This window comes from Scyliorhinus canicula, chromosome 20, assembly GCF_902713615.1.
Source record: "Scyliorhinus canicula chromosome 20, sScyCan1.1, whole genome shotgun sequence".
NCBI classification, from domain to species: domain Eukaryota; kingdom Metazoa; phylum Chordata; class Chondrichthyes; order Carcharhiniformes; family Scyliorhinidae; genus Scyliorhinus; species Scyliorhinus canicula.
Genome location: NC_052165.1, coordinates 17,800,359 through 17,815,473, shown reverse-complemented (window position 1 = coordinate 17,815,473; position 15,115 = coordinate 17,800,359). Strand labels below are relative to the sequence as shown.

At 43.8% G+C, this 15,115-nt stretch overlaps 1 protein-coding gene across 7 annotated transcripts in view; it reads left to right on the top strand.

The window, feature by feature from the left end:
• The window catches only part of msrb3 (methionine sulfoxide reductase B3), a 123,233-nt gene that overhangs the window by 39,456 nt on the left and 68,662 nt on the right, over nucleotides 1-15,115 (top strand). For 5 of the 7 annotated variants that reach the window (XM_038780713.1, XM_038780712.1, XM_038780714.1 and 2 more), the window contains 2 exons: nucleotides 12,209-12,317; nucleotides 14,678-14,755. In XM_038780713.1, coding sequence (XP_038636641.1) covers nucleotides 12,209-12,317; nucleotides 14,678-14,755 — 187 coding nt within the window. The remainder of the gene's footprint in view (nucleotides 1-12,208; nucleotides 12,318-14,677; nucleotides 14,756-15,115) is intronic. The other 2 variants (XM_038780718.1, XM_038780716.1) reach the window with 1 other exon arrangement.

Sequence of the window (15,115 nt, the reverse complement as noted above, 5' to 3'; positions counted from 1 at the left end):
AATCCGTCATTCTTGTACAGTCACCTTCAAAACCGTTTACCTAGTAGAAAGTTGGGTTTATATTTAAAGTTGAAAATGCTAAATGTAGAAAGAAGGAATCCTACTAATTAGAAACTGATGTTTTATATATACCAAAACCAAATAATTTGTAGGATATGACATGAAGCACATGCTAGCAAATTCTGTGAATACTGATTTAAGCAGTTCTTGTAAGATTAACAAAGAAACCAGGAATGAAAACTTTATCCCTTTCAAGTAAGACTGAAGCTAACAAAGGAATATAGCAGTGCTCTTTCAAAGCCTGTCATTGGAGCAGAGCTCTACCACACACGTAATGAGAACATTGGGAAAGGAAAATAATTATATATTTCAGATATCCCCCTTGAAAGCAATTGACCAAGCAAAATTAGAGTGAATTAAAAAAAGCAATATTTTCCACAGTTGCTTTAATGGTTTCAGCTCCAAAAATAAAACTTGGGCAAAGTAAAGCTGATCTAGCCAATAAATGCCTTGAATGCTAAGTGAGTATTAAACAATGTGGAGATTTTTTTAAAACAGAAAAGTAAGGAACAGCTTTCCTGAAGTGAGTTGCCAGTATCTGTGTTTGGAGCTGTTTTTATGAATACTTTGTAGTAATGACTCAAGGTAAAAGTTGAAAAGCATTCAATGTTAGGAAATTGCAATCCAATACCATGTAATTTAAACCTGCAGTTGCTCCTCTTGCGGTAAATGACATACAGATGGGCAATTCTGGTCCTTGTAGTTTGTGTGCACAATTGGCCTTTTTGTACAAGGTACACATTTCTCAGTAACAAATGTATTATTTCTCGCTGTTTTATTTTTTACACTTTCCCCTTTTTTTTAGGGGAGTATTTCTGAGACTAATTTTGTACAGGTTACCCTTGAGACAGTTTTCTATACGTTAAACTTTTACTCAAATAACGAGAGGAAAATTGAACCTATTTTCTCTTGAGTTTGCTCTGATTTTTCTCCTGGCTACCTTTTCCGGAAGGCAGGATTTAAAGCTTGGGTATAATTCATCGGACCTCCAGTGCCTCACATGTGTGAGCTTGAACCATAAACATTGACAGGCTATTTGACTGTAGTGGTCGACAGAACTGAACTGTGCTTTGATTAACAATATAAACGCAATTTTGCTGGCCGTCACCAGATAAAGGAATAGGAAACCTAGCTTCCCCCCTACTAGTTTGCTCATGGGTGTTGAGACCAATTGCAACATTCTCTGCTGCCTTACTGAGGTAAAGTAATTTAGCACAGCTAAGGAATCGAATCTAGGATTGCATTGATGAATATGGCTTAGTACCCACCTATGTATTCAGCAAATCATTTTAATTTGATTGCACTGTGGGACATAACTGTTGCCTGTTGAAGGTATGCTGATGTATTTGTGTAAGAGATAAACTGCAATCCTTTGGTCAGATGTTTGCAGTTGAATTCTGTGTCGTATACAATAAACTAGGATGGATTAAAATTGTCAACTTCAGAAATAGCCAAAGTTGGAAATAAGAAGAATGATTTTGTCGCTGCATTGAACAGTTCATCACAGCACTATGAGGGATTGCTGGTTTACTGTAGTAGATACAATCAATAAAATATCAGACTGTGTGGAAAATAACTTAAACGAGATAAAAATTACTGGAGTGATTGGACCATCTGATGTTCATTGTGTAGTTGAAACTTTTGTGGCGGCGTTATCTTTTCAATGCTTCACCTCCTGTAGGTTCTAACTATCAGATACAAAGGAAAAGTCTTCAAAAAGGATGTAACCCTAATGAATTAATTATGTAATCCTACAACGCTTAAGTGATAAACTGTGCTACTCGCATACTAGCCATGGAATCTGAGCAAGTCCACAGAGTCTTTGCTGCCTCAAATGGCCATTTAAAAAAAAAAATCAACTCTATTCATAGCTTTATTCTTCTAGCAATGGTATTGTTAGCATTTTGACTCTTTACTAAACCCCAAAGTAGGAGAATTCTTCTTGGGGAATAACCCGATAGCCAGAAAAAGACAATCACTAATTTAGAATACAAACTAACACGGTCTATTGGACATCAAAGATTAATAGTTAATATTCCGCTAGTCAAGACATGGCACAATATGCTTTCTTTCCTGCGGATTCCAGGACTTCTGGGATCTTTTTGGCTCTTTGAAACCGGTCTCTTGACTCACAACATTCTTCTAGATTTGAACTGATTCAACTTTACTCCAGCATACATGCAAAACCCCTTTTGCAGCTTCAAATACCTCAACTCTATTTTCCAAGTCTACATTAACTGCTGTCGCTATAGGCAGAATTCCTCCACCTGGGAAATAAGTATTTTGTGTACCCACTTCTCGATCAGATGATCTATGACCAGGCCCAAAAAACAGTCTTGCACTCTCTCTCTCACGTAAGAAATCCATTGAATCTGCATTCAGCATTTGAACTGAGAGAGAGCCTGCTCCACAGGTACACTGCTTTCTCGGGAAAAGAAGAATCATCTCACATCCAAACTCGTTGTACCGTTGTACAATCTGTAAACATGACCTCTCTCAGATATCCCATTGAAATAATTGGCTTATGTTAACACAATCTAGTCTCTTCATTATTTGATAGATTTCAATTAAATTGCACTGAGTCTAGATATATTGTAAAGTGTACGGACACGTTCCTAGACTTTCAGGTAGCTAGGTCTTTGATTTGCAGTTTAAATCTGGTGGCCCCTTTCTCTACCCCTTTTCCAAGTTTGCGTATCCTCCAAACATTGCCTGCTTCTAAACATCGCGAATCACATGAATACATTTCTTTCAGCACTTTAGCTGTATTTTAAAACTAAAACAGAATTTTGAACCAGTTAAACCATCGGACTCAAACAACTCTGTGCAAATTACTTGATTGGTCAAAATTTTAAACCATGTATTTCTTTTGACGTCCCTGCAGAGTTTGCCAAAAATGTACAGTGAGGATTTGAATGAGAGAGTTTGAATTTACCCAAGAGTCTTTTTACATCCTCAAGACTTTGTAAAGTGCTTCACAGCTAGTGAATCCTTTTTAAACCTACTACTTACTGTTTTGTGGGCAAATGAGGCGTTGAATTTCGCACAAGAAGGTCCCACAAACAGCAAGTAAGGTAACTGACCAACTAATCTACACTTTGCCGGCAATAAATGGATCAACGTTGGCAGGACACTGGAGAACTTCTTGACTCTTCCTGATATTCCAATCAAATCTTTTAGACCCTCCTGAAAGACACATGCAACAGTGCAGTATTCCCTCAGGAACACATTGAAGTCTCTGTCTATAGTTTACATTCAGGTGTGACACCAGCCTACAAATGTCTGATTCATCAGAACCAATGAGCCATCAGACATTTTGTACATGAATAACAACCTTCGCTTGCACAACATTGTTAATGTCTTAAGATGCTTCACAGGGGGTGTGGGGAAAGAGAGGTGAACACAGTGGAAGAAGCCAGGGAAGATGACAAAGGTGCAATCAACAACAACTTAGATTTCTAGAATAATAATCTTTATTGTCACAAGTAAATTAACACTGCAATGAAGTTACTGTGAACATTCCCTGGTCACCACATTCCGGCGCCTGTTCGGGAACACACGGCGTCTGTTCGGGAACACAGAGGGAGAATTCAAAATGTTCAAATTACCTAACCGCTTCTTTCAAGATTTGTGGGAGGAAACCGGAGCAGCGGAGGAAACCCACGCAGGCACGGGGAGAACAAGTCACAGGGGCTGGTTTAGCACAGGGCTAAATAGCTGACTTTTAAAGCAGACCATGGCAGGCCAGCAGAGCGGGTTCAATTCCCGTACCAGCCTCCCTGAACAGGTGCCGGAATGTGGCGACTAGGGGCTTTTTGCAGTAACTTCATTTGAAGCCTACTTGTGACAATAAGCGATTTAGATTTCATTTCATTTCATTTTTTCATTTAACTCCACACAGACAGTGACCCAGGCCGGGTATCATACCTGGGACCCTGGCGCTGTAAAGCAACAGTGAACATAGAACAGTACAGCACAGAACAGGCCCTTCGGCCCTCGATGTTGTGCCGAGCAATGATCACCCCACTTAAACCCACGTAACCCGTAACCCAACAATCCCCCCATTAACCTTACACTACGGGCAATTTAGATAGTGCTAACCACTGTGCTAATGTGCTGCCCATAATGCCTTGTAATATAATGAAGCATCCCAAGGTGATTCACAGGGGCATTATGAAACAACATATGACACCAAACTGCATAAGGATATTAGATCAAATAATCAAAAGCTTGGTCAAAGAGGTGGGTCCAAGGAGTGTCTTAAAGAGGGAAAGCAAAGATGGGTGGGAAAGGTAGCAGGACGATATTCCAGAGCTTGGGGCTTTTGCAACGAAAAGAAAGGTCACCAATGGTGGGGCAATTAAAATTGGGACACACAAGAGGTCAGAACTAGAAGAAGAGAGCTGGATGTTTAAGAAGAATACTGACCACTTTGCATAAAGTGCCTGGGGTTGCCCAGATACTTGGGACATGCTCCAGCAAGAATTTAATGTAATCGGGAGAGGAATTGAGAAAACTATTGAGGATAAGGGTGTTTCAAACTGAGATTTCCATTTTGATAATGTTACAGATGGTATGAATTTCCCAACATGTTACCCTGTGTGAGTACAAATTTATATACATTGCACCAGCTTTTTGGGGACTCTTTGCTAAGTTAGTTTGGGGTCCATTTTTTGTTTAGGCGTCCTGATTAATTAAACACTTAATGCCTGTTGAAAGGTCATGGTATTTAGCAATGGAGAAAGGCAGACATCACAACTGGCCATGGGATTCTTCAAAAGGTCCTGTGGCCAGAAACCAGACATGAGCTTCAGATTTTAATTAATTAAAAAACAAGCCTTCTTGTGAGTCAGGATCGCTTCATCAAATTCACAAGCTTTACTATGGCCACCACCCAGTTGCCCACCCAAACTCTTCCTGGTATTCTGTTTGAGACATTGATATGTGATATCAAGCAAGCTGCCTATGGAGTCATGATGTGTGCCAACAGCTCATTTAAATACGTTATTGACGACCAAGCTGCAACAATTTTTTTTCTTGTTGTCTCTTTTTACAGCCCTCTGGCGCAGTGGGTTAGCCCTGTTGCCTCACGGCGCCGAGGTCCCAGGTTCGATCCCAGTCACTGTCCGTGCGGAGGTTGCACATTCTCCCCTTGTTTGCGTGGGTTTCGACCCCATAACTCAAAAGATGTGCAGAGTAGGTGGATTGGCCACGCTAAATTGTGCCTTAATTGGAAAAAATGAATCGGGTACTCTTACATTTCGGGCAGCACTGTAGCACAGTGGTTAGCACAGTTGCTTCACAGCTCCAGGTTCGATTCCTGGCTTAGGTCACTGTGCGGAGTCTGCACGTTCTCCCCATGTCTGCGTGGGTTTCCTCCGGGTCCTCCAGTTTCCTCCCACAGTCCAAAGATGTGCAGGTTAGGTGGATTGGCCATGCTAAATTGTCCTCCGTGTCCAAAAAGGTTAGGTGGGGCTACTGAGGTGCGGGGATAGGGTGGACTTAAGTGGGGGTGCTCCTTCCAAGGGCCGGTGCAGACTCGATTGGCCAAATGGCCTCCTTCTGCACTGTAAATTCTATGATTCTATGGTTGGGGCACAGCTCCATCTGCAGCACTGGGCTCTGGGCTGGAATCCGGTCCAAACAATGTTTTACTTCTGTGACTCTTCATTATTGTGCATTTTGTTTTGAACTAAAATGTCCACTAAATCAACTTGAGTATCCTTAGAAAATGCTGAATTGCAGAAGCCTGGGAACAACTTCAAAGGGCAGTCGAGCATTTGATCCAATTTACACCTTTGGGGGTGATTTTACAATCTCTGCTGCCAGCAGGAACTTCACCCACCAGATGCACAAATGAGAAATTTAGGCACGCACAGGCCTTGACTCGATTCGATTCCATGATCCATTTTGATGGGAGTAAAGCTGTGGACAATGCGTACACCAATTCTGGTTTGTGCTGTAGGCAGCCAGCAGCATGGAGTTCATTACATTTCCTTGCAGAGTTGATTTATAATTTTGAATAACTCGAAAAAGAATGCATTTGTGCAACTTTCTAATATCAAACCCATTGGGTATTCTGAAGATTCCCATTACAGTTAGGATTTGATCCTGTTTAAAAGTACGTTTGTTGCAATGGGCCTCGTCCCTGTAGAAAGAGGTAAATTGACTACTCCAGTAATAATTTCTCTAAACTTCATGAAATATTGGTTGGAGTGAATCGGGTGGAGGAGAACGCAGTTCTTGCCTAAGCAGCAGATGCCCGACTCCAAAGTGGAATTGGTGACTGCTGTTTCAAGTAAAATTCCCCAGTCGACACAATTGGAAAATTAAATGTTGGATTTGACTGCGGTCCATGTACCAGTCAGAATATTTTCCAAATGCTTTCCCACAGCTTTGAAAACTAACAAGCACGTTTGCCATGTAACATTTATAGCATTCGTAAAATATAAAACGTCTTTCCCTTCACATGTTTGAAATTCTATCCTATTTAAAATATGTTCATTTCGGAGGTATGTGTTTGAATAATGAGGTGCTACGTAACGACGAGACACGGAATTAATGATTTAATTAATTCATCATGTTCAGTCCCTTAAAGAAGTCACTGAACAGTCTCAACCCTGCCTCTGCCCCTCTTATGATAAACCTGGGTGGAAGCACGCTGCCATGTCGCTCACCCACACTCCCGCTTTTGACGGCTCCAATTGCCTCCAGCGGAAGAAGATCCACCTCCGGGCCATCAGGGAGGCAAAGGCTATCACATCAGCCTCTCTTCCCCACCTGCACTCCCAAATCCTCCGACACCCCAAATATCGACACCACGGGCTTGGCGCCACCTCCACTCTCAAGATCTTCGACATTGCGCTTGCAAATTATTTCCAGAATTCCTCCCAACTACGGATATGCCCCAAACATATGGACATGGTTTGCTGGACTCCCTGCACACTACCCACACCTATCTTCCACCCCTGGGAAAAATCGACTCAACCTCGACCCCGTCATGTGAGCCCTATGTACCACCTTGTACAATAATAATCGCTTATTGTCACAAGTAGGCTTCAATGAAGTTACTGTGAAAAGCCCCTAGTCGCCACATTCCGGCCCCTGTGCGGGGAGGCTGGTACGGGAATTGAACCCGCGCTGCTGGCCTGCCTTGGTCTGCTTTAAAAGCCAGCTATTTAGCCCACTGTGCTAAACCAGACCCTTAAACTGTATGAGACTCAGTCTTGCACACGATGAAGATGAGTGTATCCTTCTCAGCGCCTCACTCCACACCCTGGCTTGCTCCTCCCACTTGCACCGGACCTCCTCCACCGAATCAGCTTCCCTCTCCATCATATATATCTCCCCATATATATCTGACACCATGCCATCGTTTATCTCGCCCTCGGATAGAAGCTTGTCCTGTAGCGCTGGAGGTGGCAGCCGCAGAAATGAACCCAACCCCTTCCTCAAGAAATTCCTCACCTGCAGGTACGTAAACCCATTCCCCTTCGGCAGCCAGTGCATCTCCTCAAGCTCCTCCATTTCCGCAAACTTGCCTCCCATAAACAGGCCCCAAAAATACTCTATCCACAACTGCCCCCACTCCCAAAACCTTGCATCCAGCACCACCAAAACAAACCTGTGGTTGCAACAAATCAGCGCTGGCAGGGCACATTCCAGCCTACAGTGCTGCCAACATTGATTGCACACCCTCAATGCTGGTACCGCCACTGGGCTTGTGAAGTACCTGGCCGGCGAGAACAGAAGAGGTGCCCTCAGACTGGTCCCTTTGCATGAAGCCACCTTCATTGGCGTGGTAACACAGTGGTTAGCACTATGGCTTCACAGCTCCAGAGTCCCAGATTTAATCCCTGGCTTGGGTAACTGTCTGTGTGGAGTCTGCATGTTCTATCCACCTCTGCGTGTGTTTCCTCCGGATGCTCCGGTTTTCTCCCACATTCCAAAGACCTGCAGCTTAGGTGGATTAGCCATGTTAAATTGCCCTTCGTATCCTTAAGGGGATAGGGTGGAGGTATGGGCTTGGGTAGGGTGCTCTTTCCAAGGGCTGGTGCAGACTCAATGGGCCAAATAGCCTCCTTCTGCACTATAAATTCTATTATCCGTCCCCACACTGACCTCTCCACTGCCCACTTCCGTACCATAGCTGTGTTCGCAGCTCAATAATAATTCTGCAGACTCGACAGCGCCAGCACCCCCACAGCTGCCTATCCCATTCCAGAACACCCTCCTGGCCCGGAGAACCATACCCACCCACAGAAACCCCAGGATCATTTCATTCACCCTACTAATAAAAGACTAGGGCTCGAAAATCGGGAGATTCTGAAGCACGAACAAAAACCTCGGGAGCACAATCATCTTTACCGTCTGGACCCTTCCAGCCAATGACAAAGCCAACACATCTGATCTCCTAAAGCCCTCCTTCATTCCCTCCACCACTTTTGCCAGATTGACCTTGTGCTGCTGGGCTCAGGTCTGCGCCACATGTATCCCAAGATACCGAAAGCCCGTACCTATCAACCAAAACGGCAACCTCCTTAAACTCCCCCTTTGTCCCTTGGCGTTGATCGTGAATACCTCACTATTCATCATATTGAGCTTATATCCTGAGAAAAGACTAAATTCCCTCAAAATCCCCATAATCCTGTCAAAACTTTCACCCGCGTTCGCAACATGCAACAAGAGGTCATCAGCGTATAAACAGACTCGGTGCTCCACTCACCACCCCTTCAAAGCCCGAAGTGCCCTTGCCAACAGTTCAGTCACTAGGGCAAAGAGCAAAGGGGAGAGCAGACACTCCTGCCTCGTCCCCCAATGCATCCCAAAATACTTTGCACTGACACTATTAATCCGCACACTTGCCTTCGGAGCCCTTTACAACAATCTGAAACCCCTGCCCAAATCCTAATAGCCCAACGCCTCGAATAAGTACGGCCACTCCACATGGTCAAACATGTGGGTGGGGGTGTGGGCTTGGGTAGGGTGCTCTTTCAAAGAGCCGGTGCAGACTCGATGGGCCAAATGGCCTCCTGCTGCATTGTAAATTCTATGATGTGCTCCATGTCCATAGCAGAACCACCTCCACCTCCCGGCCCGTCGAGGGCATCAGTATGACATTCAATAACCTCCGAACATTTGCCGATAGCTTCCGCTCCTTCACAAACCCCATCTGGTCCTCCCCTATCACCCCCAGCACACAATTCTCGATCCGCACCGCCAGCACTTTCACCAACACCTTTGCATCCAAATTTAACAACGATATCGGGCTGTACTATCCACACTGATCCCAGTCTTTATCTTTCTTTAAAATGAGCAAGATAGATGTTTGACACAAGTGTGGTGGGAATCTCACCCCTCCCCGTTTACTCATTGTACATTTTCACTAACAGGAGCTCCAGCTCTGACCCAAACCTCTTATAAAACTCCGCAGGGGACCTGTCCAGACCCGGGGTCTTCCCCGACTGCATTGTCCCCATGCAGTCCATCACCTCCCCAGCCCTGTACCCTCACCTCATCTACCCTTGGGAACTCCAACCCATCCAAAAACAGCCTCGTGCCATCATCCCCTGCCTGGGGCTCTGAACTGTACAACTTCAATAAAATTCCTCAAACACCCCATTTACCCCTGGCCCTGTAGACTGCTTCCCCTCCTTGACATTGGCCCAAACTCCGTTTGGAGCTTTTGCCTCTCCTTCAGCAGCACCACCGAGTACCTCCGGTCCACTGCCAGAATGGCCTCCACCAGCCGCTCCGCCCTCGCCCTATGCGCCCTAATCGAAATAAACTCCCCTCCAACCACTGCCTTCAATGCCTCCCACAGCATAGCCTCTGAGACCTCCCCCGTCTTATTATGCTCCACACAATTCCAGATAGCCACCTCCACCTTTTTAGTTACGTTTTCCTAACAATAGTGTGAAGTTTTTCACCACTGGATATGAGTGTTTGTATTGGTGAATGCAGTGGCATTTGATAATCCTTTTTGTCTGCTATTAAAGCTACTGAGTGTCACAGTTAACATGAACTGTTTGGGCCAGACAGGACAAAATTCAACCAGTATTTCTCCTGCTCTCCAGTAACCCAATTCAAAACCACGTGTGGTGGGCTGGATGGGCACAGAATTAGATGCTGCTCTGATGCCCCACAGATACATACCCTGACAACATTGTTGTCATGAAGAATGGCCAATCGAAGAAGAAATAAAGGAAAGGAGAAGCCTGGAGATAAAATCTGCCCGGCGGTGTTTAAGTCCCAGTTCCAGTCATTGAAATTGGAACACACTCCTGGTTAAACTACTCTCTTCAACCTGTCTGCATATCATTCCGTCTGCGAGGTTGGCTGAGTAACTCATCATATATGAGTTCCAACTTACTGTTTTTGTTGAGTGATTATTCAATACGCTACGCATGTAATTTCCCACAGGATGAATAGTAGAAGTTGGTTAACCCTTCCGTTATTCAAAGATTGAACACTCCTCTACAAGAGTTGCACATTCAGACGCAAGCCAATCTTTTTTGTTTCATGTTGGCTCTTGGAAGTCAGCTCAAAATTACCATTGGCCAAGGTCTGTAATATTCCAGGAATAATTTGAGCCATGGATAAGTAGATAAAATGACATAATTTTAACCGTTTGTAAGACTATGTGAGTTAAGGGGGGGGGGGGTGAAAAATGAAGAATGACAGCTCAGATTCTTGTCTGGCTCATCTGAACCTCCATTGTCTTACATTAAAGTCTCTACCTATATTTATTAGATGTTCCTGCTTCATTGGTAACCGTGGCAGACTCAATTGGATGGCGCTTAATTTTGCGAGGGTTTGAGGTGCGAGATGCCACCACACAAAATAGTAGGGGATTGTACTATTACTTTCTCAAGGAGTGTGTCTGTTTCAGCAATGACATAAAGCGAGAGGAACATAGTGAGCTCGAGAACGTCTAAGGGAAAGAGTTTACAAACTACTGAGGAAAATGATTAGTTGGTGAGAAAAGAGCAAATTGTAGCAGTCAACTGACTTGCAAAATTATTGAGCAGATGCAGTGTGGGGGTTACCGTTATAGCAAGACCCTGAAAGTCTTGCAAGGTAGTGATATTGCAAACAGCTCACTTTTTGAAGCTTTTTTCTTATATTCTACTTTATTTTGTTTAAATTATGAAGAGCGATTCATTTTGAATTCACTTATTTCTTGGACACTTGAATCACTAAAGCTATCCCCATTTTTCCATGATTTGTATGTTTGGATTGCATTTTGATAAGCTTGTATTTTGCAGCAGAAGCGTTTCAAATTGGCAGAGCCTTTGCCATAATTGGCCTTATTCTGCGTAGTGTATCATTTGTTCATTGACTTGAATGTACAAATGGCATTTGCCTGAGCCACTCAGTTTACAAAATTCGTAATATATTTAAGTAACATTATTTAAAGTCACTTGAAGCATCGTAATGCTCAAGAGATGTGTCGCTGGTTTCTTAAATGCAGGTACATCTGTTTTCTTATCCAATTTGGGACAATTCACATTTACCCATTTACATTACAATCAACTCGGAAATGTCTTGTGCCTGCTTGCTCAGGAAAGTTTCGTTTTGTGTAGGTTTTTCAATTCACTGAGGGAGGACTGGCAAGGTGCTGACAGATGATTCCATACCACACTGGCAATTCATTTCTGTCATAAATTTCACAGGGGTTCTGGAGGCTGAAATGGTACCATGACATCTATCTCACCTCACCTCCCCATTATGTTTTGAACACATTATTTTTGTATAAGTATCTTCAGGGACCAAGAGGCACTCCTACAGCGGTTTCGTAGCGAGAAGTTTAAAATAGCCAGTTTTCAGAGTGCACGGCACACTTTAATTTCAGTATGAAATCAATGGTTTCCACTATCAGTACAATGTTAAGCGTGATCACACACAATAGAGGCTTTGGGCTGCCACACATTGTCACTGCTCCACTGGCATCACCTGGCTTGTTTGCAGTATTCTTAATTTTGAATTAAAGAAGCAATCAGCTATGTCACGCTGAATTCAGTTTTGCATCAGCGACTAGTTTGGTGATTGACAATTAAGATGCAGAAGCTGTGCTTTGGCCGTCGGGCAAAGTAATTATTCAGGCTTTACCCTAAAGAGCTTCTTCTCCCATATCCTCCCTTTCCAGGTTCATGTAGGAACAAAAAGAGCTGCAAGGTGGTCTTCCCCGAGCAGGAACTGAGGAAGCGTTTGACAGCCCAGCAGTACCATGTGACTCAGGAAAAGGGAACAGAGAGGTAGGACTGGATGGAGTGAGTGAGACATGTCTTTGAAATTGAATAATGCAGTGCCTTTCTTTCAGATGAGGTACAGATACTGAAGGGTCTGTGTGCTTGCAATCCTCATCGGACTTCTTCCACCGGGCAGGAGATGCAAAAGTCTGAGCACAGGCAAGAAAGGGCTCAAAAACAGCTCCTTCCCAGCTGTTACCAGACTCCTAAATGACCCTCTTATAGACTGATCTGATTAACACTACACCCCTGTACGCTTCATCCAATGCTGGTGTCTATGTATTTACATTGTGTACCTTGTGTTGTACTATTATGTACTTTTCTTTTCATGTATTTAATGATCTGTTGAGCTGCTCGCAGAAAAATACTTTTCACTGTACCTCGGTCCACGTGACAATGAACAAATCCAATCCAATCCAATTGGTACAACATGCCGTATTTAGTTTGGTTACTCAATCACGGCACCCACCTGTGCCTAACACATGATTCAGGTCCCTTTCCAATGCTTGATCATATCTGAGTGCGGCACATGGAATGGAGGCTGCAGTTGCTCAGGGTAACCGAGGGCAAGCCTGCAGTCTTTAAAGTCACCACTGGAGGTTTCCACCAAAAGGGTGTGTGAAATGAAAAGGAGCAGGACTGCCTAATGTGACTCCACATTAAAACAGTGGATCTCTGCGGCCAATGCTTTGCTGTCTCGCCATCTTCCACCCAGCCCTCATTCACGGTCAGTCTGATACTTGTCCTCACCAGCTCATCTTCGTCTTCTGTATGACCACCGTACCCCCAGTTGACGAGTGACTGACTTCCGCCTAGTGCACCCTTTGCATCCTGATGATGGAAGGGGATATGTTTTGCCTGATGCTCCTGTCATGATATGCAAACATGAAACCAATGAACACTCAGAATAGGACACAACCAATGGGCAGTCAGGACACTCAGAGGTGGCATCACCACAAGGGGGCATGACATAAACACTATAAAAGGGATGAGGCACTCACACCCTGCCTCTTTCCACAGACAGACATCTAGAGAGTTAGACAGGGTTGATCAGCAGCATCACACCCCAGCACATGGCTTCGAGCAAGCTGGTACAGTTAGACTGAGTTACTACAGTTAGATTAGCAGAGAGTCAAACTCATTTGAGAACTGTGTTAATAGTTCAATAAACACATTGAACTCATTTCAGAGTCTGGAGCATCCTTTAGTTAAGACTGCATCAAGTAGCAGCCTGTTAGCCGAAGCAGCATAACACAACAGCTCCCACTTGCGTTGTGACACCGCTGTCTGTGATTGTTGCTAGGTCCGTGCCCAAACCTATTCCATGGCTTCTCTGCCATGTTTAAAACAGCATCCATATATTTATACCTGTCACTTCGCTACAAGAGGTCATGTAGATACAATAACTAAGCATATTGCCTTTGCTAATATGATTAATAACAAAACGTTGAGGAATTCCTTTGGACTCTTTGTTCCACTTTGTGGGCGACAAAGTCGGAGTGCCGAGTGCAGTCTATTCCTTTGCAAGTCTCTCTCCAGATATTAGAATAATCTAAACACCGAGAGAAAATGGACCACTGCCAGTGAGCAGTTTGAAGGTGGTCATTGTGTGTTCCGACGTTTGACTGCCATAGGAAGGTAGCGTAATTAAGCCTGTTTTTGAAGCACATATGGAGAAAGTATTTATTGGCTCATTTGCCGTTGGAATGTCAAAAATGTTCAATAACTACGCTCTCATGTCTGTAGTCCTTGGAACCTAGCTCTTAGTGCTGTTTTCAAAGAAATACTCGCCCTCTTCCAAGGCTGTATTTAGTGAAAGCATTGGGCCTCCCAGCTGATTTTAGTGCCGAGTTGACGTGCCAAGGCTAACCCTTTTTGTCTAGTTTAGACAGAGGACCCTGGTACACGTATTCAAGAACCTCTAATCCGAATTTATCAATGATGTAACCGCTTGTTTTTACTCACGCCCCGCAAAATGCTCTTTACCACACACGGGGCTCCCAGTTAATAGGCTTCACTTTCCTCCTGTCACAATATACTGTTTGAATTTACTGAATGTATGTCGTCCGCTTAGAAACACCAGAAGTGCTTTGGCAGCAGACCTTAACCTCTGAGCTTCCAGCCAAACCGCATTCTGTTGTGTACTGAACCAACAACGATTCAGCATGCACAATTGCCCGGAAATTATCAAGTCACTTTTTTACAAAAAGATGATCCTGTTGGGGAAAATGGAAACTAGTTGTGGAGGCGGGAAAGAGGGCGAAGCGATAACGTACAGCTTTATCAGTGAAACACAAAGTTACTTTATTGCCAATAAAAAAAGGTGCTTTGTAATTCACGCCACTCAGTAACATTTTCTCTTGCAGTGCCTTTACAGGAGAGCTCACATTGAAGAAAGATAAAGGGTCGTACGGTTGTGTTGTTTGTGGGGCTCCCCTTTTTACGTAAGTGCAAAAATGATATGCCAATAGTGGACGGATTGGTTATTGAATTTTAGAGCATGCACTCAAGGACTTAAACCATTCTATAAAAACGTGATGCAAATATCGGTGTTTGTTATTGCTCTTCAATCCTGTCCCCAGGTTGCTGCCTCCGATCTTTATGAACTGAAGTCCATAACAAGATGTGTTGGGGGAGGGGCAAGCAAAAAGTCACTACAAGACCCCAAAATTATCATAAACTTTAAAAGCTAAACAAAAACAGGTGGCAGGATGCAGTGTTTAGCATAGTAAAGCTCCTTCTACTCATCAAATGTATTGAGCAGTTGAAAAGGAATGTAGTGGATTGATAATAAAACTGTCCAG